At 36.4% G+C, this 25,764-nt stretch overlaps 1 protein-coding gene across 3 annotated transcripts in view; it reads left to right on the top strand.

The window, feature by feature from the left end:
* The first annotated feature begins 564 nt into the window (after window positions 1-564).
* LOC104901189 (30-kDa cleavage and polyadenylation specificity factor 30) overlaps window positions 565-25,764 on the top strand; it is a 44,017-nt gene continuing 18,817 nt past the window's right edge. The window contains exons 1-7 of one of the 3 annotated variants that reach the window (XM_048635220.2): window positions 571-1,129; window positions 6,737-7,114; window positions 9,766-9,928; window positions 10,025-10,135; window positions 11,610-11,678; window positions 12,149-12,235; window positions 24,624-24,662. In XM_048635220.2, coding sequence (XP_048491177.1) covers window positions 765-1,129; window positions 6,737-7,114; window positions 9,766-9,928; window positions 10,025-10,135; window positions 11,610-11,678; window positions 12,149-12,235; window positions 24,624-24,647 — 1,197 coding nt within the window. In that variant the 5' untranslated portion in view covers window positions 571-764 and the 3' untranslated portion in view covers window positions 24,648-24,662. Of the gene's footprint in view, window positions 1,130-6,736; window positions 7,115-9,765; window positions 9,929-10,024; window positions 10,136-11,609; window positions 11,679-12,148; window positions 12,236-24,623; window positions 24,663-25,764 lie in introns of those variants that run through there. The other 2 variants (XM_057391284.1, XM_010688740.4) reach the window with 2 other exon arrangements.

The raw sequence follows: 25,764 nt of genomic DNA, 5'->3' as shown, positions 1-25,764 counted from the left end.
GAGAACTAGAGCAAGGTGCCAAAATTAAAGAAAATGTTTACAACAGCCACGCTTCCAAGTCCAAGCAAGCAAATGAAATCACGGGGTCAAACTTAACATGGCCAAGAGATCTCTGTATCATTCTAGTCGATGGGGCTTGGAAACGATATAATAAACAATTTCGAAGGTCAGGAATAGGGTGGGCAGCATATAGGAACAACATCAGAATCTTCGAAGGAAGCGACCAAACCCTCTCAATATCGCCACTACAAACGGAAGCTCAAGCGCTGTATCGAGGTCTCAGCGAAGCAACTAACAAAGGACTCAGACAAGTTCAGATCCACTCGGATAATGCAGACCTTGTTCGAGCCATTAACAACAAAGACCAACCATTCAACATTTCTTCCTTAGTCCAAGACATTAAAGCCATACGTAGTAATTTTAGCTTCTGTAAAAAACGAAAGGTGAGTAGGACAGAAGTTATCCGAGCGCATAATCTAGCAGTAGCAGCTAGGCAAGGTAACATAGTTACTTAAAGTGTTTGTTTGTCTTTATCGTCAAAAGAAAATAAAAAAATAATATCATTAATTATAAGGTTATTTGCAACATTAACCTTTTTTTTGTCAACCATAAACATTAAAGTACAAAGTTACTAGAGAAAATTTCTGAACTCTAATTACCAAACACACACCCCATTCTAAAGTCTAATAAAGTCTAAGTCTAAACTCTAAACCGAGCTTCAAGTTCAAACTCCGAATGCTCATCTAAAACCCTAATTAGCATCAATGGAAGACACAGAAGGCGGTTTAAGTTTCGACTTCGAAGGCAACCTGGACGCAGCCCCGAATATTCCGACTGCATCGAACCCGGTGATCCAACCCGACCCAAATGCTGCCCCGTCCAGCGGACCTGCCGCTCCATCTCCGCCCGCTGACCCGGCATCGGGCCAAGGCAACCGCCGCAGCTTCCGCCAAACCGTATGCCGACATTGGCTTCGTAGCCTCTGTATGAAGGGGGATTCATGTGGCTTTCTTCACCAATACGACAAGTCTCGAATGCCCGTCTGCCGATTCTTTAGACTATATGGCGAGTGTCGGGAGCAGGATTGTGTTTATAAGCACACTAATGAGGATATCAAGGAGTGCAATATGTATGCCCCTTCTTTTTCTTTTATACCTTTCATTTTTATTCTTATCTTTGTATGTTTATGCTTGATGTGAATTTGGGTTTGGTTAGTTTGGTTAGTTTGGTATATGGGGATGCGTCGAGTTTTCCAGTTGAAATGTCGAATCTTTATATATTCTTACAAACTATTTCATTTCTATTAACGATTCATGTTAGCCGACACCAAATCATTTTGGGAATAAGCTTTGTTGTTGTTTTTGATAAAATAGGTCATCTACCAAGACACTGATACACTCAATAAGCAGAAAGGTGTAGATATTTATTTGATTGTATGTAGGAAATTTGCAAACATTGTGATTGTGGTATCTAGTGCTTGTTTGGTTCAAGCCATGGAACTCAATCAAATAAAGGAGGGAAATGGTATAGGAACACAAAGTTTGTTCCCTTTGAATAAGAACCCCTCCATTTGATGATTTTGGACCATCATTGGTAGCCACAAACAGGTTACACATCTCCTCATCAAGAGCATAGAACTCTTTAATCAATTCGAACCCAAGTACCTTGGACTCCACCATATTAAGTAATAGGTGCCTCCGAGATAGTGCATCCGCCACAATATTAGCTTTTCTAGCTTTGTATTTAGCAACGAAATTGAATGATTGTAAGAATTCTACCCATTTAGCATGACGAACACTAAGCTTATGTTGTCCATGAATATATTTCAATGATTCATGATCAGAATGAAGAACAAAAGCTTGTGGTCTTAAATAATGACTCCAATGATCAAGAGCTCTAATTATAGCAGAAAACTCTTTATCATCGGTGGAATAATTCAATTTGGCATTGTTAAGCTTCTCGCTATAATAAGCAATAGGCTTTGCCACAATGAATCAAAACACCCCCAATACTTGTTCCACTTGCGTCACATTCAACATCAAATGGTTTAGTAAAATCAGGTAAAGCATCTATACACATCCTTCATGTTCCGTCTTTTTTTGGCACAAGAGCACACATACCCTTACTCTCTCTTACGTAGCCTTTCTTCATCAACTCACTGATTTGGCTTTGTAATTCTTCACTTTCTTTGGGATTTCATCTATAGGAAGGCTTATTTGGAATTGTTGCTCTGGAAATGAGATCAATTAGATGCTCAATTCCACGTTTAGCGGGTAGGCCAGGTGCTAGGTCATTAGGAAACAGTCCTTAAACTCCTCCAATAACTCCCTCAAGTTCGGATCTTCAACCTCCACTCCGTCGTTCACCTCCTTAGCAACCAGAATATATCACAAGATGGTTACCCTCTAACTCACTCTCGAATCTTTTTCTTCCCAAAAACACACTTCCACACACTAGGTTCTCTTTTGGTTTAGGTTTTGTGTTTCGGATTTTTGAAGGGGACAATGGTAGTGAAGTTTTGATTTTTCCATCCTTATTCACTTTATACACATTAGTAGCACCATCATGAACAACTTTTCGATCAAATTGCCAAGGACTACGAAGTATTTAGTGACAAGCAATCATAGGGGTTGCGTCACATAGAATTTCATTTTCATAATTTCCAATTGAAAACATGATTAGAACTCTATTTTTCACCATGACTTCACTATCATCATCTAACCATTTCAGTTTATAAGGATGTGGATGCTTAGTAGTAGGTAATGCTAACTTCTCTACAAGTTCAATTGAAGCAACATTGGTACAAAGTAACTACCACCATCTATGATTAACGTGCATAGCTTCTTATATACTAAGCATTTAGAATGAAAAATGGTTTCTCTTTTTTCCTCATTTTCAGCCATAACAATAGAATATATGGACCTCCTAAGAACCAAGGTTTCACCCTCCATTTCTGGATTACACACGTCCTCCTCCTCACTTTCACTTTTATCATGTTCTATCTCTAAAAGAGATTTTCTTTCCAACCCATCTATCTCCTCTACTTCTCTTATAGTCATGACTCTTTTAGTAGGACAAGCTGGACAAGCAGATTGATAATGACCATAACCTTGACACTTAAAAATACTTTTAAGGTTTTATCATTTACAACTTTCCTTATCTTTCTTGCATAATCTAGTTTTTTGTTCTTATCAAAGTTACTAGTACTAGGATTAGCTTGAAAAGTACTAAATGGCTTTGAATAAGACTTACTTGTAACTGATTTCTTCTTTTGGCTATCAATTTTGAGGCCACTTTGCAAGCTTCATCGAATGTAAGGTAAGGATACACCTCCACCTTCTCTCGTACATCTTCATTTAGGCCTCCTAGAAACCGACCTAGCTTTTGCTCCTTCATCTCTTCTATTTCACAAACAATGGAAACTTCTCAAACTCCTTGATGTACTCCTCCATGGACATGGCGCCTTCTTGAGTGTGGACCATCTAACATAATGATTTGTTTGTAGTTAGTTGGCACAAAACGCTTCCTTAATTGCTTCTTAATTTCTCCCATGTAGCAATCTTGGATTTTCTCCTTCACCCTTTGTCCTTTCACGCATCCTAACCAAATGAATGCATATTTGGTTAACTTCAAAACAACTACCTTGTAGTTCTTTTCGTTTGGAGTATCTTTGTATTCAAAGAAACGCTCTAAAGAACGTTCCCATTCAAGGTAAACTTCCGGATCACTAGTTCCATCAAATTTCGGAACTTCAATTTTTAACACTCCATCATCGCCTTAGAACTCCTCTCTTCCTCCCTAGATTTCTTTTTTAACAATTCAAAGGTTAATCGGTTCATCATTTCTTGTAATGTATCATTTTGTCTAGTTTCAATTAACAAAATAAGTGAATCACTCTCAAATCTTGTTAATTGGGTTTGAACTCTGTAGTTTTACCTCCCAAGAAATTCGTGCAAATTAGAATAACTCGACAGTCCATAGCAAAGTTTTTCAAAAACCAAATCTTCCTTTCATTGATAATCAACTTACATATATATAGTACAAGAGCTAAAAATGCTTAAAACATCAGCTATTAAATCTAATACACTAACAACCCATTTGGTATTCGTTAATAAATTGCGGTAATGGGAATGAATTTTAAGTGTAATTTTATTAGGGAAGCACCCTTAAAATCTCCATGGTGAGACATTTTTTTTCCATGGGCAAGCAATCTCACGCTTAAGCTTGTGTTTTTATCTATGAGGGGAAGCAATTTTCATTACCACTTACAAGGTGGTATTGGTTGGGAATAAAAATTCAAGAATAAAAGTGGACACTTTTGGATAAATTAGCATGATCATGGGAATGCACAATGATATTCTTCACAAATTTACACACAATTTCATCTCTATTACCACCATTTATAACCATCTACCAAACGGGCCGTAAGGAGATTAAACAAAGCATTTAAACTACAAAATATCTCCTAAAGCTAGCTAAAACAACACACTTGCACTAGCCTTGCTGCATCATCAAGTATAAGGTGGTTTAAGGCAAGCGAACCAATAAGGACTCTTTCTTTACATGGAGCCTCTTCCAACTAGACAAGGAGATCATCACATTTGGCTGCACACTTCTTCTGTTTTGGCGTGTCAAGGAGTTTGGCAAATGAGGAGCTTTCCTAGCGAGGAAGGAAAGCTTGCAATTGGCTCTAATGCTGCAACTTGTCTAAGCACCTATAAGAATCAGCTAAGAGCTTATTACATCCCATGTTACACGTCCCATTACAATCTAAGCTAAGCAAAATAAATCCGGTTTACAAAACAGAAAGTTACAAAAACTGATTTAAGAGCTAAGTAGCTAATTTGTACCATAAGTGAAGGTAAATCATGTTTGGGACTTAATTAACACTAATTAATATTAAGCACCTCGAGCCCACACCTAACCGACACCCATGGGCAGGTGCTTGCTTATCCTACTTAGCTTCTCTTCCTTCGTTGCTTAGCATGATTACATTAGTACTAATCCTTAAGCCATTAATCTCTCCTTTGTTGTAATTAAGATTAGTACTTAATAATACCTCTTGATTTGCATCTGATTTCGCATCAGTTTATGAGTGAGTTTTATATATGTACAAATATTGAGAGAAATAAATGCTTGTGTCATGGTTTGAATAAGAATTTAGTTTGGTAGTATGAAATGTCATGAAAATAGGAGCATTTTAGATGGGTCTTGATAAATCCGTCAAACAGGTGGGTAGGTAGGTTTTGAGTTCGGTAAAGATGAGAGGTGTCAAATACGGGTCCAGTGTATTTTGTGGTTGGATTAGTATCAAAATATGGTTCAATGATGTCGTTTTATCAACTTTGTTATTTTTCCAATCTTTCATATGCAATGAGCATCTTTCATTTATATAACAACTATTTCATCTTTAGTATAATATAACAATCATATTGCTCCATAATAGTTTGAACACTTTTCTTTTTTGTTTTTCCCAAGCTAGTTTGAACACTTCCATTTTTGGTATGGTCCCACCTTTATTATTTTAGTAGTCTGACTCCATTTTTGGCCCACTAACTTTTATCACATCTGCATTTGTAATAAAAAAATATCCCCAACTCCTATTACATTTTCTTTTGAATAAAAAAATATGTAGTAATCACACTATAAATTATTTTCTTAAGTTACGTGTCATAACAAGTGTTAGAGGTTTTTTTTTGGACGGAGGGAGTAGTAAGTTATATATGATTTAAACCAACAAATTTGGTAAACTTTAGATTAGTAACGGTGGTACTATATTATGTTTGATGTTTTATCACAATAAATTAAATATATTGAAGTTGATGTGAAAGTAAACATTTATCTCATGTAAATATATATTATGTTTGATTATTTAATAGTTACATTATTGAAACTGTTAATCCCTTTGTTCCTTTTTCATTGCAACATTTTTGGCTTTTAACTCTTTGCAAATTTCATTTTGACTATTGTTTGTAATTTATATGTAAGAAAAATATGGTCATGTGGGATTTTGTTAGATTCTTCTCGTCATATAGTTTCATATGTTAACCTTTTCATTTTTCTATTTATGGATAAAGGATATTGAGGTCAAACTATTGCAATTAATAAAGAATGGATGGAGTATATTTTATATTTATATTTAAGAGATATTATTCTTTAAAATTTGATTAGAATTTTATGACCTATGGCTCCTTTTTTTCTTCTCTTCCTCATTTATGATTAAGTCCATTTCCCAATACAGTTAAAAGAGGTTGATTAAGCACCTCTATATTTTATAGGTTGTGATTTGGTAGGTCAGTCAATCTTACTATTTTAAGGCTTAGGACATCTGTGGTAGTACTTGAATGAAGCAAAACTGCGCGTATCTAAAACTGACCCTTAAGGCACTCAATATGGGAGCCTTATCTAAGGTATCGGTTAATGGTAATGGTAATGAAATGCTGCCATAGTCAGGATGCTTTTTTTTTTCTAGGCCTTTTATTTCGTAACTAGTGATGAAATCTGAAATGGTTTATGATTCAGAGATGAACCGTGGTTTAGAGCAGTGATAGGATATACTTGATTTCCCTTTGACAAGCCATTGTCTACGTGACTGAAGATAATTTTTGAACGACATTGCTTCCTAAAGGTGTTGCCGCATTGCATACTCTGTATTTCTGTATTACAAGAGTAGTAAAGTATAATAATATGTTTGCTTATGTGTTTTACTGTTTCCAAATGGGATCATTGATTGTAGGTACAAATTGGGATTTTGTCCAAATGGCCCAGACTGTCGTTACCGACATGCGAAGCAGCCTGGCCCTCCGCCTCCTGTTGATGAAGTCCTTCAGAAGATTCAGCAACTGACTTCATACAGCTATGGTGCCTCAAATAGATTTTTTCAACAACGCAATACAAATTATTCTCAGCAAGCAGACAGATCCCAGTTTCCACAAGGTGCTAACAGCACAAATCAAGGTGCAGTCCCCAAACCTACGGCGACGGAGTCTTCCAACATGCAACAACAATTACAACAGCTGCCTTTGGCTGGCCAGGACCAACTACAAAATCTTCCCAGTAATCCATCTAATCAAACAGGGAGGATAGCTACTCCACTGCCTCAAGGGCTAACTAGGTGTGTCCAGAGTGCTAAAGCTTTCTATTAGGTTTATGATACAACTTATTGTATGTTATGTTTAATTTCAGGAATAATATTCTTGTATAGGCTGTATCCTTGCCTTTTCACAGATAGAAAATATAGCTGGAGCTTGGACATTTATATATATATAATTGTTCGATTATTTTTGTGCTGAATTGGTGAAATACGTTTAATTTCATTTCTTTATTGGTACCTACATTATTTATATGTTCTAGGATATCCTCTCAAATTATTATTTGTATAGAAAAATTCCTAGTTCCCTTTCAGTGATATTTTCTGATGATTTACATGTATACTTGTCTGAGAAATTAATTTGTATAAGATTCCTAAAATACGATATTTTACAAATATCGTTTGTCAATGGAAAATTGTATTTTAATGGGCTGAAGAGGGGGCACAATCCCCTTTACGTCAGTACACTCGACTATTAATTATGGAGATCCTGAGACGGAAGCAAGCAGCTAATTGGTATAATGTTTCTATCTGATAGGATATTGTACAATCACGAGACATGTTTGCAAATGGGCTAGAAAAGGGGGCAATCCCTTTTAAGTCGACATGGTGGATTGGAGATCTTAGATTTTAATTTTCTCTTCAAGTTGTCTGTAAAATTAGGATAGGTATCATTCTGCTAGAAAATATACTTTTATGCCTATTGTATTGTTGCACTTCATTCACCCCCTTTTGCCCTTTTTGGCATGGTAGATAGGGAGTGACAACAAATGAACTTGAAACTTCAATACGTGCCCCATTAGCTCTATTTTTTTATATCTATTAGATCATTGAGAGGGGAGCATGGGCTGAGACTTTTTGCAATTTTTGCTGGCTAGCTCCCTTAGAAGCTTCACTTCACTTTTATTTAATTGAAAGATTAGTCCAAAGAGAACGACTTCTGGCCAAGTGTTACCTTTTTTTTAATAGGAAGACTTTAATTCAAATGACAACTTTCATGGAATACTAAGGCATGATGATGTATGCTGTTCTATCTTTCTTCTTTTTATTTTTTATGCCCCTTTTTTGGTCTTTTTTATAATTTTATGATGTTGTGTACTTACGGAAATCCCTACTATATATCACTGAATTTATTTTTGGTCCTTTGTTTTTATGTTAGTACTACTTATATATATGGGTGGCAATCTCGAGAGTATCTCTTGATATCACCTGTGGAGCATTTGCTTCAAGTCTGTAGGACATTGATGAGCGGAAAAAGTCCCTTTTTCTGTGATGCTTGGGGTCTTACCTATATTTTGTCTTAGTTTTTAGCATCCTCTTTTTTTCCCTTATGTCCAGAGCTGGGGAAGTTCTGAGAGCTAAGTTACTGAGAGTTGTCTTTTGGCTTAAGTTGGGAGGGCATAGATGAGATCATCTTTTGGGTTGGGATCATTCTTTGTAAATCTAAACAAGATGGAACATTGGTTTCTGAAGGTCAAGGAAGATCCTTCATTTGTGTAACTTAATGGTATCGCATGGGTTCAGTAAGATTTTCTTGGTTGTGATTGAGCAACTGTTTCCCTCATCTCTTCTTCGCCCTTTAGGTATGAAGTTCCTTTTTTTTAGGTGGAATGTTCTTTTTTTTTTTTGCACAATCATCTTTGCTCATCTCAGAAACTCACGGGCCATCGCTATCTATTGTCTCAGAAGTTTGCTATTGGATCTGGTCAACAAATTTGGAATTGCGTTATGACTAGATGATCAACTTCTTTCTTCCTCTATACATAGGCTTGTCAGCTCTCTAGTCCTTTCACATCAATTGGGTATAGGATGCCACTACTTTTGGTTCAGTATATCACTAAAATTTTCTTGCATATTATGTGTCAACTTGCCATTATAATTTATTGACGAGTCTGTGAGATGGGAAATGCAAAATTCTACTTGGCGGATGGTTGCATTCTTTTTATATTCTGTTTGCAGAGGTGGGACCCTTTGCAAGTGTTGAAACTGAAACTGTTGTCTGCAGAAAGTCTTAAAATAACCAGGAGTAGTAAGCTAGCCATCTGTTCTACCACTTATTGGTGGCTAATTGGATCAGCATATTACTTTGTTTGTAGTTTTTAATGGCTTTTGGCAAAAATTTCAACCTTAAAATCATGAGTTGACTTTGTTTATCATATGTATTGTGAAGGTGTCCTTTATCCACATGCTATATTGGTGTAGTCTTGTTGTTTAATCTACAGGAATGATTTTGTTGCTGTTGCTGTTCGTGTACCATGATCTATATAGATCTTGTTGTGTAGCCTGTACTCATGCTACTTTTTCATCTTAAATTCCTCCATCATAATTTTATAACTCTGAAAGATGAATTTGATTTAAAACTGCATGCTAATCTGCTTCAATAAGTTTCATGCTGATATTAGCAGAATAAGAGCATGCTCTACTTTACCTGCAATTAAACCAAATGTCTCTAGCTCCAAAAGGCTTCTAGATCCCCTTTCAGAATTATCAGCATACTTTCTTGCGGGGATTCAAACCTAAACCAGCTTTTGGTAACTTTCCTATCTCAGTTGCATCCTCCCTCGACCTAAGTGGAGTCGTTACATACAAATTTCGTTCTGAATATCTTGCTGTTTGAGGTCTTAAGATAAGCTTTATCGAATTTTCTTTTTTCATTGGTATCTTTGAAATTACAGGTATTTTATTGTGAAGAGCTGCAATCGTGAAAACTTGGAGTTATCAGTTCAACAAGGTGTATGGGCTACTCAGAGAAGCAATGAAGCCAAATTGAATGAAGCTTTTGATTCTGTTGAGCATGTTATCTTGGTCTTTTCTGTCAACCGTACTCGTCATTTTCAGGTGGGCTTTCAATTTCCTTTGTGATAATTGAAATAATGATGAGGTTTCCAAGTCTAAGGACCTGACAGAAAGGATCCTCAATTTTTTCATGCTTAGGGTTGTGCAAAGATGACGTCTAAAATTGGTGAGACTGCTGGTGGGGGTAACTGGAAGCATGCACATGGGACAGCTCATTATGGCAGAAATTTCTCTGTTAAATGGTTAAAGGTATATTTACTTGTTGAATAAGTAGTACTTACCAGTTACCATTTTATATTGAGTTTTATTTGCAGAATGCAGCATAAATCACTATATACGCATTAATTGATGCATGTCATCACCTTGGTCACTAGAAGTAGCTTGTGCTTGAGCCAACTCATTTAAAGTGTCATTGAAATGGATGCAAAACTACGGAATATTCTATCATCTATTATAATCATGTTCCAAAATATCGATGTTTGAATTAGAATCTTTATCGTAATGGAAATATTGAAGTGAATAACACTCAATTAAAATGCTAATCAAGAACTTGTATGACTATATTGCAAATACTGCCTCAAAAGTTCAAAGATTTCAACGTATTTACAACAGGAAATATTACTTCTACATATATTTAGGTGAAGAAAAATTACTCAACATAATAGTATTGTTAAGTAAATGAGGATTGTGCAAAATGCTAATCAAACATTCGTTCAATTGTGTCAAATAAGTTGTCTCAAATATTGAAAAAAGCTTTTCTGAATTAGGGTATACAAGCCAATACTTCAGCTTTTTTAAACAATCCTTACAGAAACTAAGCCTTAGTTTCAATATGATGTTGGGTCGGCTAACAGGAACCGTCATATGAAATCGTATGCTAGACATATAAAACAATAGAAAGAAAGGAATGAGTTGGAGAGAGTAAACGAACAAGCATGAGAAAATGAAAGTGAGGGAAGCAAGAAGAGAGAAAACATAAAGGAACAAGAAATTGAATTACATGTAAAGAGAAGACAAAATACGAGGTTATAAAAATAAAATCTGAACTTTCTTAACAAAAGAGGGTACGGATGAAATAAATTGTAAAGAAAAACAAATGGAAGGTTTGGGAAATCCTTCAAAGAGTAAATATGTTTTAAACAGTCTTTCTGCGTGTGACTTAAATTTACGATTTCGTATGGCATAAAAGTTAATGGACTCCGGTAGCATGTTCTTTTCAACATCTGTTCTTTGTGAGATTGAAAGTCATTTTGTTGATGTAATGTCTTGTATAGTTAACATTACATAGTCTCATCATTGTTTAGTTCGTCTATTTCCGATGGTGCTTTTGGAGGCCCATATGGATATAGAAAGACTATTTATGGGTTCTTGCTTCATCGAGGTAGTTATGTGAGATGTCTTTCAAGTTTCAATAGAGTTTATCTTTCACTTATCTTCTTAACTCCCCTTCCTCCTAGCTGGCCAGAAAAGCACTCAGAAATCAGAATAATTAAATGGCATCCGTACTGAATGGACTTTAATAACATGTTCTTTTGAATACTTGCCCGAGATTTTACTTCAGAATTGGTAGCTTTCATTTTTGAGATTAAATGTCATTATGTGGTGCAATTTCTTACTTCGGTATATAATATTATGCATCTAGTTAGTCTTCAATCCATTTCAGTTGGCTGTTTTAGAGGTCCATATACATATATAATAACTACTTTTTGCTTCACCGATGCAGTTATGTGAGCTAACTTTCAATAAAACTCGGCATTTGAGGAACCCGTACAATGAGAATTTGCCAGTGAAGGTATCATCAATTATTTGTTTAGCCAAGAACAGTGTCGTGTTCGTGTACCTGTGCTGCTCCACATATATGAACTTTTGCTTTAACTATTTCTGCCCAGTCTTCTGCTTTTGATCATTGTTCTTTTCTTCATTCTACTCCCAAATAAGTGGAATTATATTTTCCCCATTTTTCAACCAATGTCACTGATTTAAAGCAGAATTTGGGAGTGTTTTAAGGAAAAAGTGGCGGATGATTTCTTGAAGAATCAGTCAATCGTAAGCAGTGGATCTAGCCTTTGCGATATCACAATGAACTAATGAGTAAATAGTATTTCATGTTCCCTATATCCCTGTGGTCATTTCCCTACTCCATAGAGCATTGAGTTCAGAAGCTTATCTTTGTAGTCTCTTGTTATACGGTTATATTTACAGTTCTATCTTTTATCATTTATATATATGTATAATTTTCTTTTCATGTCTTTGTTGTTTCAGATTAGTAGAGATTGCCAGGAGCTCGAACCTTCTGTCGGGGAGCAGTTGGCTTCCTTACTTTATCTTGAACCAGACAGTGAACTTATGGTATGTCAGCAATTTGGATTTTGTTTAACCTGGCATGAACTTGTGCATTATTCTCATTCAAAACATTCCACGTAGATAGCGCTTAGAAGTATTTCATTGCTTCTCTGCTGCGAATATCATGTTATATGATCTGTGGATCCTGGAATCAATTTAAATTCCCTGGTCCCAGTTTAAGCAATTAAGCTTAAGTGAATGGTCCCCTGGCTGTGCCTGTATTCAGTCCTAATTTTGCAAATCATCTGTGGGCTCCCTCAGAACCATACATACTGTTTTATTTTGCTTTATTCATAATTCGAGGCTTCAATAATTTATGAAGTAACTGCTGAAGTAGATATCTTTGGGTTGTTGTCGGATGTGGAGAGAACTTAGTGGCATATCTATGCTACTTTATGTCTGAATGGCAAGTAGATTTTTATTACCTTTTCAGTCTGGAAGAACATAAAAGATGTACAGTGCATTGAATGATAGGAGCCTAGACGGACACATAGACCTAGTTAATCAAGTGATTTGGTCAGGATTCAGTTTTCAAAGCCCGGCTTTATTTTTTTGACCTGTTTTATGTAGAATGTTTTTATTTTTATTTTTGATAGTGATTAGGAATGTTCCAGGATTTTCAGCTTATTCTGAATAATTAAATTTCGAAAAACATCCAGCATGCTATTGCATAATTCCCAAAAAAAATAGAAAGAAAGACTCTGCTAGGAATCAAGTCACTCAGAATAATTTAGGGAAGACTTTGGGGGTATGAATGTATTAAAGATCCAAGATCAACTAATAGAGACTATCTCACTTTCGAGAGGTGAGGTCTCTCCAAAACAAAGAGCTAATACAAATATCTTTCAACACGCCTTTCTTAATCTACCTTCCTCCTATTTATACTGCTAGCTACTGCTAGCTACTGCTGATGACTGTTGTCACCTTTTTTCTGCCTACGTCACATTCTTCTGCTACAATAATAAGTTAGTGCCACTCACTAATCACAGAGAATATGCTGCTACTGTGCCACCCTCTGCTGTACGAGGCTGCTGAGTCATTCTTGTTGTTGGAAATCCCCCTTTTACCCCTTCCAGAATAGGTGATCAGGAATCTTCCTGGTGGGTTCCTTGCTAGTCCACACAAAAACGCCAACTTCCATCTTTTTTCTTCACCAATAGGACGGGGCTAGAAAATGGGCTAGTGGACGGTCTAATTATTCCGGCCTGTAACATATCCTCAATCAACTTTTCTATCTCATCCTCCTGTATTTGAGGATATCGGTAGGGACGTACACTAATGGGGTCACTCCCTTCTTTCAAGACAATGGAGTGTTCGTGTCCCCTGATAGGAAGCAGGCCCTTCGGCATGTTGAACACAGCTTGGTTGTGGTCTAGGATGGGTTGCAAGTCGGGGTTTGGGCAAGAATCATTCAGTTGATTTTCTTCTCCTTCCAATCTGTTCAACTCCAAAAGATACCCTCCCCCTTTGAGGGATATTAATGTTCTGCCCAGGGACAAATCCCCCCTTAATGTGACACTCTCCTGCCCAAGGTTGAATTTCCAATTGTTCGTCATGGTCCCCAATTTAGCGATACCCAAGATGAAGTTAGAGTTTCCTAACTCTAGGGCTAGAAAATCTTCAATTATGCTTAGTTCTTGTAAATGTAAAAGAAGGGATTGGCATTTACCTCGCCCATGGACAACCTCACCTATGCCCCCGGGGTAACCCCGAATTCTCGCGTAGGAGTGATGGGAATGGAAAGCCTCTCCACTGTCTTGGAGGAGATAAAATTGTGAGTTGCCCCCGCGTCTATCATGACCACCAGGTCCACCACCTCCTGACCTCCAATCTCCTCCTTCATTTTCACCGTACGCGGCGTGTCGATCCCCAACACTGAATTTAGGGAAATCTCCGGTTTGGTCATGGTGGCGAGCTCACTCGTCAACTCCTCCGGATTGTCCTCTCCTTCGAGTTGGAGCTCTTCTTCTGCCGGTTCGTCGGCGCCGATGATCACCCTGAGCTCCCTTCGCGGACAACGATGACCGGCGCTCCATTTTCTGTCACACTTAAAGCATAACCATTTCTCTCCTATATTGCGTTTCTTCCTGAGTAAGCCTTCTCACTCCCAAATTAGACCGTTTGTGGACACTTCTTTGTTGGTTTGTTTGGTAGGAATGGGTAAGCTTAGTGGGCTGGGCCATTGATGATGTGGACCCGGTATAGGATGAAGCATGGAAGGATCTAGTTTGGAGAGGTGTATAGGTTTTTGGTAGGCTAGGGTTTCAATACGACTGTTTGCATAAGGGAGAGCATTAAATTTTGTCTTCGGCGTTGATGGCCAGGTCCATAGCAAAGTCCAACGTTCTAGGGCCCAATAAACGTACTTCAGCCCTAACGTCCTCCTTAACCCATTTATAAATTACCCCTTGGCCACCTCTTCCTGTACGTTTCCTAAAGGGGCCAAAAGCTCAATGAATCTTCTTTTGTACTCCGTCACTCCCATCCCCCTGTTTGACGGTGGCTCATGGAGGGAGCCAGAAGCGGATGGTCGAAACTGACAAAGCACCATCGTTTTCATATCCTCCCAACGAATGACGACTCTGCGGCTATCTTCCCACTGGAACCATAGCAAAGCGTCACCCTCAAACGCAACACTGCCGCTTTCACCTTCTCGTCTTCCGTCAGCCTATAGAACTTGAAGTAACGTTCCGCCCTCGTTATCCACCCATATGGGTTCTCTTCATTAAAAATGGGTAGGTCCAGTTTTTTGAACCTCCAATTTCCCAACACAATTGCCCCCGGTTGGTTCAACCCTACCTCCTCTTCTTCCTCTTCTTCTCTATGAAGAGTCTCGTGGGGTCTCTCATAATTGCGTCGTGGACGCAGAACATTGGTAGGAGTCCGGGATTGGTCGCGTATGGACAACAAAACTGATACAAAATTTGATAGAATAATATAATGTGGAAGAGGAGAATAACTTATTTTCTTTATTTCTTACTTCTACTTTACATAAGTTACAACATATTATATATTAACATGCTTAACTATGAATAGGTAAATGGTAAACCTATAATCAAGGCTACAATCTTTTATTACCAATAAAACTAAACTTAATTTTCCTTATTTTAGGATAAGCTTAAAATAACTTTAACATTGCCTCCCTTAAACTGATAATGGTACAATATCAGTTTAACTTTCATTAGTTTCTGAAGAACGAACACCCAATCTGAACTTTACAAAAAGATCTCTTTTTAGAGCTTTTGTAAAAATGTCCGCAAGTTGATCTTCGCTCTTACAGTGCACAAGATCAACTATTCCATCATTGCATAGATCTCTTAAGAAGTAGTACTTGACATCAATATGCTTGCTTCTTCCATGTAGCACCAAATTCTTTGACAACTTAATTGTTGAGGTGTTGTCACAATATATTTTAGTGGGTTGAGCTTGTTTGAATTTTAGTTCATCTAATATTCTTCTTATCCATATGGCTTGACAAGCACAAGCCGTGGCTGCAACAAACTCAGCTTCCGTACTAGATAAAGTAACAATGGTTTGCTTTTTAGATGACCAAGATATAGCGCCTTTTCCGAACATGAAGACATAACCAGAAGTACTTTTCCTGTCATCTTGATCTCCCGCATAATCGCTATCAGTATAACCAATCATGTTGGTCTTTTCACCCTTTTTATAGTATAAACCAAAATCTCGAGTTCCTTGTAGATAGCGAAGGATTCTTTTCGCAACTGACAAATGCAATTCCGTTGCATTCTCCATGTATCTACTTATTAGGCTTACAAAATATTGTATATCAGGCCTTGTAGTAGTAAGATACATTAAGTGTATATCAGGCCTTGTAGTAGTAAGATACATTAAGCTGCCTACCATCCGTTTATAAAGTGTACCATTAACTTTCTTCCCATCAATATCTTTATGTAGCTTCATTCCACATTCAATTGGAGTACTTACAGGATTACAATCCTTCATTTGAAATTTCTCCAATATATCTCCCACATATTTCTTTTGAGAAAGAAATATTCCATTAGTTGATTGCATGATTTCTATGCCTAGAAAATAGTGCATTAGTCCAAGATCAGACATTTCGAATTCTTCCATCATGGACTTTTTAAATTCATGAAATGTTTTCTCTTCACAATTTCCAGTGAATATTAGGTCATGAACGTATAAGCAAGCTATGAGCATTTTTCCGTCTTTTCCAATTTTAATGAACATGGTGTGTTCATATGGACACTTCACAAAACCAGATTTAATAAAGTAAGTCTCAATGCGACTATACCAAGCTCTTGGGGCTTGTTTCAATTCATAAAGAGCTTTCTTTAATCTATAAACCTTTTCTTCTTTTCCAACCTTCACATAACCTTGTGGTTGATCTATATATACTTGTTCATCCAAATACCCATTCAAGAATGCTGACTTGACATCTAGTTGGAAGATAGACCAAGAATTTTGTGCTGCCAGAGATACTACCATTCTGATTCTTGCAACAGGAGCAAATACTTCTGTATAATCAACCCCAAATTGTTGTTTATATCCTTTAGCTACTAATCGTGCCTTATACTTGTCTACCTCACCATCTTTGTTTAGCTTTGTTTTAAAAACCCATTTCACACCTATGGTTGTGTGTCCCTTGGGAAGATCACATAATTCCCAAGTATTATTCTTTACAATGGATGCTATCTCATCATCCATTGCTTTGCGCCATTTAGATTCCTTAACGGCACTATCAAATGTTGTAGGATCACAATCTGCAAATAAAGCAAAATGAGAAATAGAATCCTCATCTTGATCAATTCCTGTTACGTCGTAATCTTTCATCCATTCAGGCCTTCTACGATTACGGCGTGGACGTCCTTCATTTTCAGCATGATTGACAGGTGGATGTTCACTTGGTGAAATTTCAATTTGATTACTCGGTTCTTCAATATTATGTGTATGTGGTTGCCTTGTTAGTTCATCCTCAACTTCATCATCTTCATCGCCATCAAATGTTAATGGAATAGATGATTTCTCATTCCAATTCCATGTACTTTCTTCATCAAATACGACGTCTCTACTAATTTTTACCTTTTGTGTGAAAGGATTATACAATTTGTATGCTTTGGAAGTTTCACTTACTCCCAAAAATACACATTTTTCACCCTTATCATCGAGTTTCTTTCTTTGGACATCTGGAACATGGGCATAAGCAATACACCCAAATACTCGAAAATGATCAATAGATGGTTTTCTTCCGCTCCATGCTTCTTCTGGAGTCATGTTCAAAACAGCAAAAGTAGGGCTTCGGTTCAAAATATGAACACTCCAATTTACCGCTTCAGGCCAAAAAGTCTTTGGAATTCGCCCTCTTGCCAATAAACTTCTCACCATATTCAAAATCGTTCTATTTTTCCTTTCTGATACACCATTTTGTTGTGGTGTATATGCTGCTGTAAGCTCTCTTCGAATACCATGCTCTTTACAAAAAGCTTCAAATTCTTTTGAACCATACTCGCCTCCCCGATCAGTTCGGAGGCTTTTAATAGTTTTCCCAGATTCATTTTCAACAAGAGCTTTAAAGCTTTTAAAAGTAGTAAAAGCTTCTGATTATTCTTGTAGAAAATAGACCCATGTTTTTCTTGAAAAATCATCAGTAAAGGTAATCACATATCTTTTACCTCCATTTGAAGTCGGATTTATGGGACCACATATATCTGAGTGTACTAATTCCAAACATCTTTTGCTCTCCACGACTTGCCTTTTGGAAATTGTGAACGATGTTGTTTGCTAATAACACATTCTTCACAAACTTGAGAGGGAGCCGTGATACTGGGAAGTCCTATCACCATTTCTTTTTGTTGTAGTGTCTTTAGTCCGCTAAAACTTAAATGACCATAACGAAAATGCCAAAGCCATATTGGATCTTTTAATTTAGCCAAAAAAGAAGAATGAATGCCTTCAATCTTCAAAGGAAACAACCTATTAGAGCTCATTGGAATTACTGCAATAGTAATGTCTCTAGTAGGCGAATAAATTTCACAAGCACCCCTTTGTATGGTTATTTTATAACCCTTTTCTTGTAATTGCCCCACACTCAGTAGATTACTTTTGAGGTCTGGAACATACATTACGTTTGAAATTGTTTCAATTGAACCATTCTTGGTTTTTATTTTCATATCACCTTTACCCACAACATTTACTGAAGAGCAATCACCAAACGATACTGTAGAATGAAAATCTTCATTTAAATGTGAAAAAGATGACTTACATCCGCTCATGTGGTTACTACAACCTGTATCCACGTACCAAATGTTGATGTCTGCATCTATGTTATCTTGAGTGGCCATCAACAATGTTTCCACTTCTTTATTTTCAGCAAAATTTTGAACTTTCTCCTTTTTCCCTATTATTTGTGGGTAACTTCGTGTAACATTCAGAAGCATAATGACCAAATTTATGACACCTATAACATTCAATCGTTGACTTTTCTGAATTTTGATTTTTACCTCTATTATGATAATGGTCATTACTTGTTTTGTAATTCCTACCATCATCTTTATATCCACGATCTCCTCTTCCTCTTCCTCTACCTCTTCCTCTACCCCTTCCTCTGAAATTATTAAATTGGGTATTGGTAGAAGCCTTTAGCGCTTGATCTTCTTTAGGTGAACTTTTGTTCATCTTTTGTTCGTGCACTAATAATGAGCTTTGCAACTCATCAATTGAGAGAGCGTCAATGTCTTTTGATTCCTCAATTGAACATACTACATAATTAAAGTCTTTTGTCAATGTTCGTAATATCTTTTCTACAATAGTCGTATCTGTCATAATTTCTCCATGGAATCGCATCTTGTTGCATATTTCCATTGTACGAGCAAAGTAGCTTGTAATAGATTCGTTCTCCTTCATTTCCAATGTATCGAAATTACTTTTCAAGGTTTGAAGATGTGCTCGCTTCACCCTCACAGAGCCTTGATATTTCTTTTTCATCGAATCCCAAATATCCTTTGACGTATCTTTACAAAGAATAGTCTCTAGGATAGATCGATCAATAGCTTGAAATAGGAAATTTTTTGCTTTTAAATCTAAAAGCTTTTTAGTTTCAAGTTCCTTTTTCTCAGCGTCTGAAAAAGTAGTGCCTTCTACTGGTTTCGGAACGCCAGATTCTATAACCTCCCAAAATTCTTTTGAGCGCAAAAAATTTTCCATTAACATACTCCAATTATCATAATGACCATCAAAGCGAGGGATTGCGGCTTGGACAAAACTGGAATTCGTTTCAGAAGCCATTGAATAATATTGTGTTTGATAACACTTTCTCTCTCTCTTTAAAAATAACTTGGCTCTGATACCATTGATACAAAATTTGATAGAATAATATAATGTGGAAGAGGAGAATAACTTATTTTCTTTATTTCTTACTTCTACTTTACATAAGTTACAACATATTATATATTAACATGCTTAACTATGAATAGGTAAATGGTAAACCTATAATCAAGGCTACAATCTTTTATTACCAATAAAACTAAACTTAATTTTCCTTATTTTAGGATAAGCTTAAAATAACTTTAACAAAAACAACCCTTATCTCTTCTTGAAAACTCCTTTGTTCCTCCCGGATATGGTTTACATGGCCTTCTAACCTTTCCTCCAAGTGTAGATGTTGGGTTCTCATTTCGGTAAGGGTTGTGTTTATTCCTGTGAGGTGTTGTTCCAGCTGTTCTAGCCGTTGCTGGTGGTCGTCTCCCATTTCTTTTTTTTTTTTAAGAACACGCAACCTTGCTCTGATACCAAGTTGCTAGGAATCAAGTCACTCAGAATAATTTAGGGAAACTTTGAGGAAATATGTATTAAAGATCCAAGATCAACTAATACAGACTATCTCACTTTCGAGAGGTGAGGTCTCTCCAAAAACAAAGAGCTAATACAAATATCTTTTAACATGCCTTTCTTAATCTACCTTCCTCCTATTTATACTGGTAGCTACTGTTGATGAATGTTGTCACCTTTTTTCTGCCTACGTCACATTCTTCTGCTACAATAATAAGTTAGTGCCACTCACTAATCACAGAGAATATGCTGCCACTCTGCCACCCTGTGCTGTACGAGGCTGCTGAGTCATTCTTGTTGTTGGAAATCCCCCTTTTACCCCTTCTAGAACAGGTGATTAGGAGTCTTCCTGGACAATCATGGAATAACTATCCTAATACTAAACGATGTTGGTATAACACCTAAAGGTTTGGAGGAGAAGTTTGCCTATGCTCTAATCTTAGGCTCCTATATTGAGGAGGAAATAAATTTTACCATTGGGACTATAACTAGGCTGATCCGATGTCTACATCGACTTAAGTACCGGTGTCATTGTCATGTGGCTGGTTGAAAAGACAGAAATGAGTCTGCTTTTTACTAGGTATTAAAAGCTCAAACTATAAAGAGTTTAGTTGTGTAAATATGGTGGTTGTTACTATGATAGTATGATGAGGAGCCTTTATTAGACTAACTATCGTCACTATTGTCCCACTTTGGTGGGTGGGGGTGACGGAGTAAGATTGATCCATAATGGAGAAGGCAAGGTTTATTTTTGTTCTTGTATGGTCTTCTGATGTGAATTTGAAGGCTATCTTTGAGTTCTTGATTAAAAGAATGGATCTTGGATGAGTCTTGAATAAATCTTGAACCAAGAAAGCAATTCTTGATCACTATTAAGGTGTAAAGTCGAGTTCTTTAACACTTAGTCACACGTTTTATGATTGATTATTAAAGAAAACAAGTAACAAGGATATGACTATCAAATCCTAACCAAGGTTTGATAATAACTAGGGTTGCATTCACTGCCAAAGCTTTGGATTCTCTCCTAAAACGTTAATTCCACAAGGAATAGGTTAAACTCCAATGAATACTCTTTCACTATTCATGATAATATTCGAACTAAATAAAGCATACAAGAGTCCTAACTCTAATGCAACTAACAAGCTTAAAGATAAAGCACAAACCAAACAAGATAAACTAAAACCTACACGCCTAAATTCTATCCAAACACACGACTAAGTAATTAAACTCCTAATGCAAATCAAACTGTAATCAAAATAAAATCCTAAAGTAAACAAACTCTTAACAAGCAAGGAGTTAAAACATCTAAATTACATAGAATTCTAATAGAACTAGAACTCTACATAACTAACCCTTCTAATCTACATCAGCTTCATATGTGAAAAACAAGCAAATAAGATATGAACTTGTAGCAAATTTGATGATAAAGCCCTTCCGTTCGTATGTGAATCATGAGAAGTCGAGGAGCTATGATGCATGGGTACGCCTCCCAGGCTCCGTTTCTCATATCGGGTACGGGTACGTCCTGAGTATGTTACAGATTCGCGTGGGATTCATACCTTGAACGAATCCAGTGGGTCGGGTACGTGGGTTGCTTTTGGGGACGGATGGGCCGACTTTGGGTACGGGTTGGGTACGTTTTTGAGGGTAAAGCCACTTATCCAACCTGTTTTTGGACGTTCTGGGCGAGCAACCTTGTTCGACAGACTTCATTGTCTTCTTTAAATTCAGATGGGTTTTCAATGGTGTGAGAGTTGAAGATGAAGATGAAGAAGAAGAGAAAGTGGGGTTAAGAGGGGAGTTATGGCGAAGTGAAAGAAAGGAAGGTTTTGTAAAGAGAGAGAAAGAAGGGAAAGAGGAGAGAGAAGGAGAGAAAGAGTGAGGTTCGACGAGAGAGGGAACTTGGTGAATCGAAGCTTGATGAATGGAGTTGCGTCATTTTTGAAGATGTGGGAGAAAGTTTTAATGGAGGTTGAAGTTGAAATGGGTTACCGTGAGTTTTGCGGGTAGAGAGAGAGAGAGTGGATAAGGAAGGTAATAGCGTACTAGGTATTCAAAGATATTTTTTCTGATTTTTATTTCTTTATTTTCTGTTTTAGTTTGTCTCTCCCTCTCTTCATGTGTTGGGTTGTTTATAATATGAGTACAGTTGTCCAGCACCTTTTTCTTTTTTATAAATATAGCTCTACTGCTTGGCTTGCTGTGAGTGTGCACTACTTATCTAGGAAAGTCAAGTAGTCAACTAATTACTATTTCTATTCTTCCTTTTTTTTTTTTACCTAAATTATATATTTATAGTATTCTTGAATGGAAAAAAAAAGCTTATTAGTTTATATTTTTACATGTATTTTGTTTAATTTTTTTTATAAAAATTAAATTGAGATTACAAATTACTAAAATGTATCAAAAATTTAGGATAATATTATTCATTAAATGTATTATAATTTTTTATGATTTTTCTTTTTGCCCGAATTTAAGCCGTACCCGTTTCCAGAAATTTTAATTTTGCCGTTTTCCGTCCCCGTACCCGTATCCGCCCTAGCTGAGGAGTCATTGACTTCTTACTTCATTATTGATGTATGCTTAAACAAAGTATGTTCTAGGCCTTTGGTTGGAAATAAAAAAAAATTGAAAGTCTTAAGCATGAAGAAAAGAGAAAATTATGTGAAAATTGTGCTATATGACCAGTATAGTCCACAGTTGAATGTGGCTGAATTTTCTGTCCCGATTGAATCTACACGACGCACTTGGACCCCTTCTGGTAATGCCCATGCCTTTTGGGCTCGTGTAGCTCCATGGCTGAAAACTGACCCCTTATGCTTTCTAGTTCGTCTCTCAATCCAAGCTTCAGAAGCAACCTAAGGTTTTATTCTAAACATTTACAAGTTATTCGAGATAGACGAAGGTCAAAACTCAAACTAATGGGTTAAATCCCCAAAGAATCATCATCAATGTTGCATCTCCAACGATACACTTTCGTCGCAACCCGAGGCAAATCCTTGTTAACCAAATATGATGTTCCTGCATCATTGATCACACAACTTTATATGTGATATGGATGCGACAAGGTTATTCAAGATAATTAAACTAGTTGATCTATTTAATTATTGGGTTTTGATCATGTTACAATTCAAGGTTCTGAATCGTGTTTTAGTGTTAGTTTTAATTGTAAAAGGCCGAAATTTTCTTATTTAAATTGGGTTCTTAAGTTGTTTTTATTGCTTTATTAGAAGTATTACTGGAAATCCTAGTTCTGTTAGGATTTGTGTAATCGTAGTTCTATTAGAGTTAGATTTCCTATTGTTTTAGGAGTAAGTGTTGTAATCCTAATCGTATTAGGGTCGGTAGTCCTATTTGTGTTAGGATTATAATTGAGTTAGGAATTCCTTTGTTTTCCTTTTCCTACTTTACTTAGTATTCCAAAACCTAGTAGGAGTAGGAATCAGTTTTTGTAAGCTTATATGTATGGCTCGTTTTCATTCATAAAGAATATATTTATGAGATTAAATTAGATTTTAATTTTCTTTGTGAAAATCTTCGGACTTCTTTGTGATTTTCAAACATTGAATCAATGACTTTGTGTTTGAGATTTAAGATTGATTGCTCAATTACTTTGTTTTTGAGAGGGAATCACGACTCAATTCGTGAATTACTTTGTGTTTGATCTAATTCTTATATCCTTTATACTTAAAGAAAACATTAAAGATCCAATCTTTCTAAGATTCTTGGATTTCCATAAAACTCAACTAAAGGGAATCCACATCCACATCCACATCAAATTGCTATCAATATGGATGCAACAAGGACATTCAAGATAATTAAATTAGTTCATCTATATAATTATTGGGTTTGGATTATCTTATAATTCAAGGTTATAAGTAGTGTTTTAGTGTTAGTTTTAATTGTTAATGGTCGAAATTCTCTTATTTGCATTAGGTTGCTAAGTTGTTTTTATTGTTTTATTAGAAGTATTACTAGATTCCTTGTTCTCTTAGGATATGTGTAATCGTAGTGCTATTAAGGTTAGATTTCCTATTTGTTTTAGGAGTAAGTTTTGTAATCCTAGTCCTATTAGGATTTGTAGTCATAGTTGTGTTAAAATTATAGTTAAGTTAGAATTCTACTTTTAGTTGCATTCTTAATAGATGTAGGAAATCCTTTTTTTTTTTTTTTTCCTTTTTGTAGTTTATTTAGTATTTCGAAACCTGGTAGAGGCAGAAATCAGTTTTTGTAAGCTTATATATATGGCTAGTTTTTCATCTTAGTTTTTAAAAAGTGGGCCCAAGGTGCGCCTAGACGCTAGCCAAAACGCATCTGAGAAGTCAGGCGCAGCACAGTACGAGAGGCGACGTAAGGTGCGCGCCTTTAAGAGAGGCGGAGGAGCACGCTTTCGGACTAGAGGTGCATAAACAGCTCTATTTCATTTGAATTCGAAGAAGATAAAGAATTTTTTTAATGAAATGTTACCTAAGCCACCAGTAATATTTTTCAAGCCAAATCCCCAATTTGAGGGTAAAACCCTAACTTGCGAACTAAGAATTATTTTCGAATTGAGAGGTCTATTGACTGTTAAGCTATGACATAGGTCGCCGGCAAGCATCCTCGGTGACTTGTGGCACCCGATCTGTCGGTGGTCGGCGTCGGGACTTTTGAGGTAAGTTTTCTTCGATGTCCGCTCTCTCTCTTCGATCTGCTTTTCTCTTTTTTTTTTATGTCTGCTCTCTCTCTTCATCGTCCTCTTCTGTCATCTTTCCTTCTTCTTCGATCTAGATTCTGGAGCTTCTGCCTTTTTTTCAAATTATTTTCTTTTCTCTATTTTGTTTAAATTACTGGGTAAGTAGACAAGGTCAAAATTAGCTAAACTATCCCATAGGGCATAAACCCACAATTGCACTCCCCTCATATTCACGTGCCCTAACCTTTTTAATTGTTTCAAGGGCTTTTTTTCTTTTTCTTATTATTGGAATTTAATTATTGTTATCGTTTACATATATGGGCTCATCTACTGAAATCCAATTATGAAAAAAAGGTAATATTATTTTTTTTAAAAAAAAGTGCTTCTCGCCTACAAGATGTGCGCGCCTTCGCCTTGCTCCTTGGTTGCGAGTAAGTTTTTCATTAATAAGAATAGATTTATGAGATTAAATTAGAGTTTAATTTTCTTTGTGAAAATCTTTGGACTTTGTGATTTCCAAACCTTGTTCTATCCTCTATACTTAAGGAAAACATTAAAGATCCAATCTTTCTTTCAAGATTCTTGGATTTCCGTAAACTCAACCAAAGCACATCCACATTAGTATGTGTAACCGTGCAGGAGGCTGTTTTAGATTGTACATGATGAGGATCAGACTTCAGAGTCATGAGACCATTCTACAATGTCAACTAAACAATGAATTGCAGTGAATTCACTAATGCATTTGATGTGGTTACTTAAAACGAAAGCTGGAAAACCCATAAGTTACAAATAGATACCCAAAAAAAAAAAAAAATCATTACGGGAGGAATATTGCAATAATAATTGCAAGAAGATAAGAGGTCAACAGTACTCCCTTCGTTTCTTTTTAATCTACATTTTCCTTTTTGGTCCGTTTATTTTTAATATATACATTGTGGCTTTTTCTATTCTTGGTAATATGTCACATCTACATTCTCCACTTTTTCCACCCATGTCATCCATTTTGTAATATTTTAACCCACTTTTTAGTTTCTCTCTCTCTCACTTTTTA

The sequence above is a fragment of the Beta vulgaris genome, chromosome 8 (assembly GCF_026745355.1).
Source record: "Beta vulgaris subsp. vulgaris cultivar EL10 chromosome 8, EL10.2, whole genome shotgun sequence".
Classification (NCBI taxonomy): Eukaryota; Viridiplantae; Streptophyta; class Magnoliopsida; order Caryophyllales; family Amaranthaceae; genus Beta; species Beta vulgaris.
The sequence above is the reverse complement of the archived record's forward strand: the minus strand, read 5'-3'. Positions and strand labels throughout refer to the sequence as shown.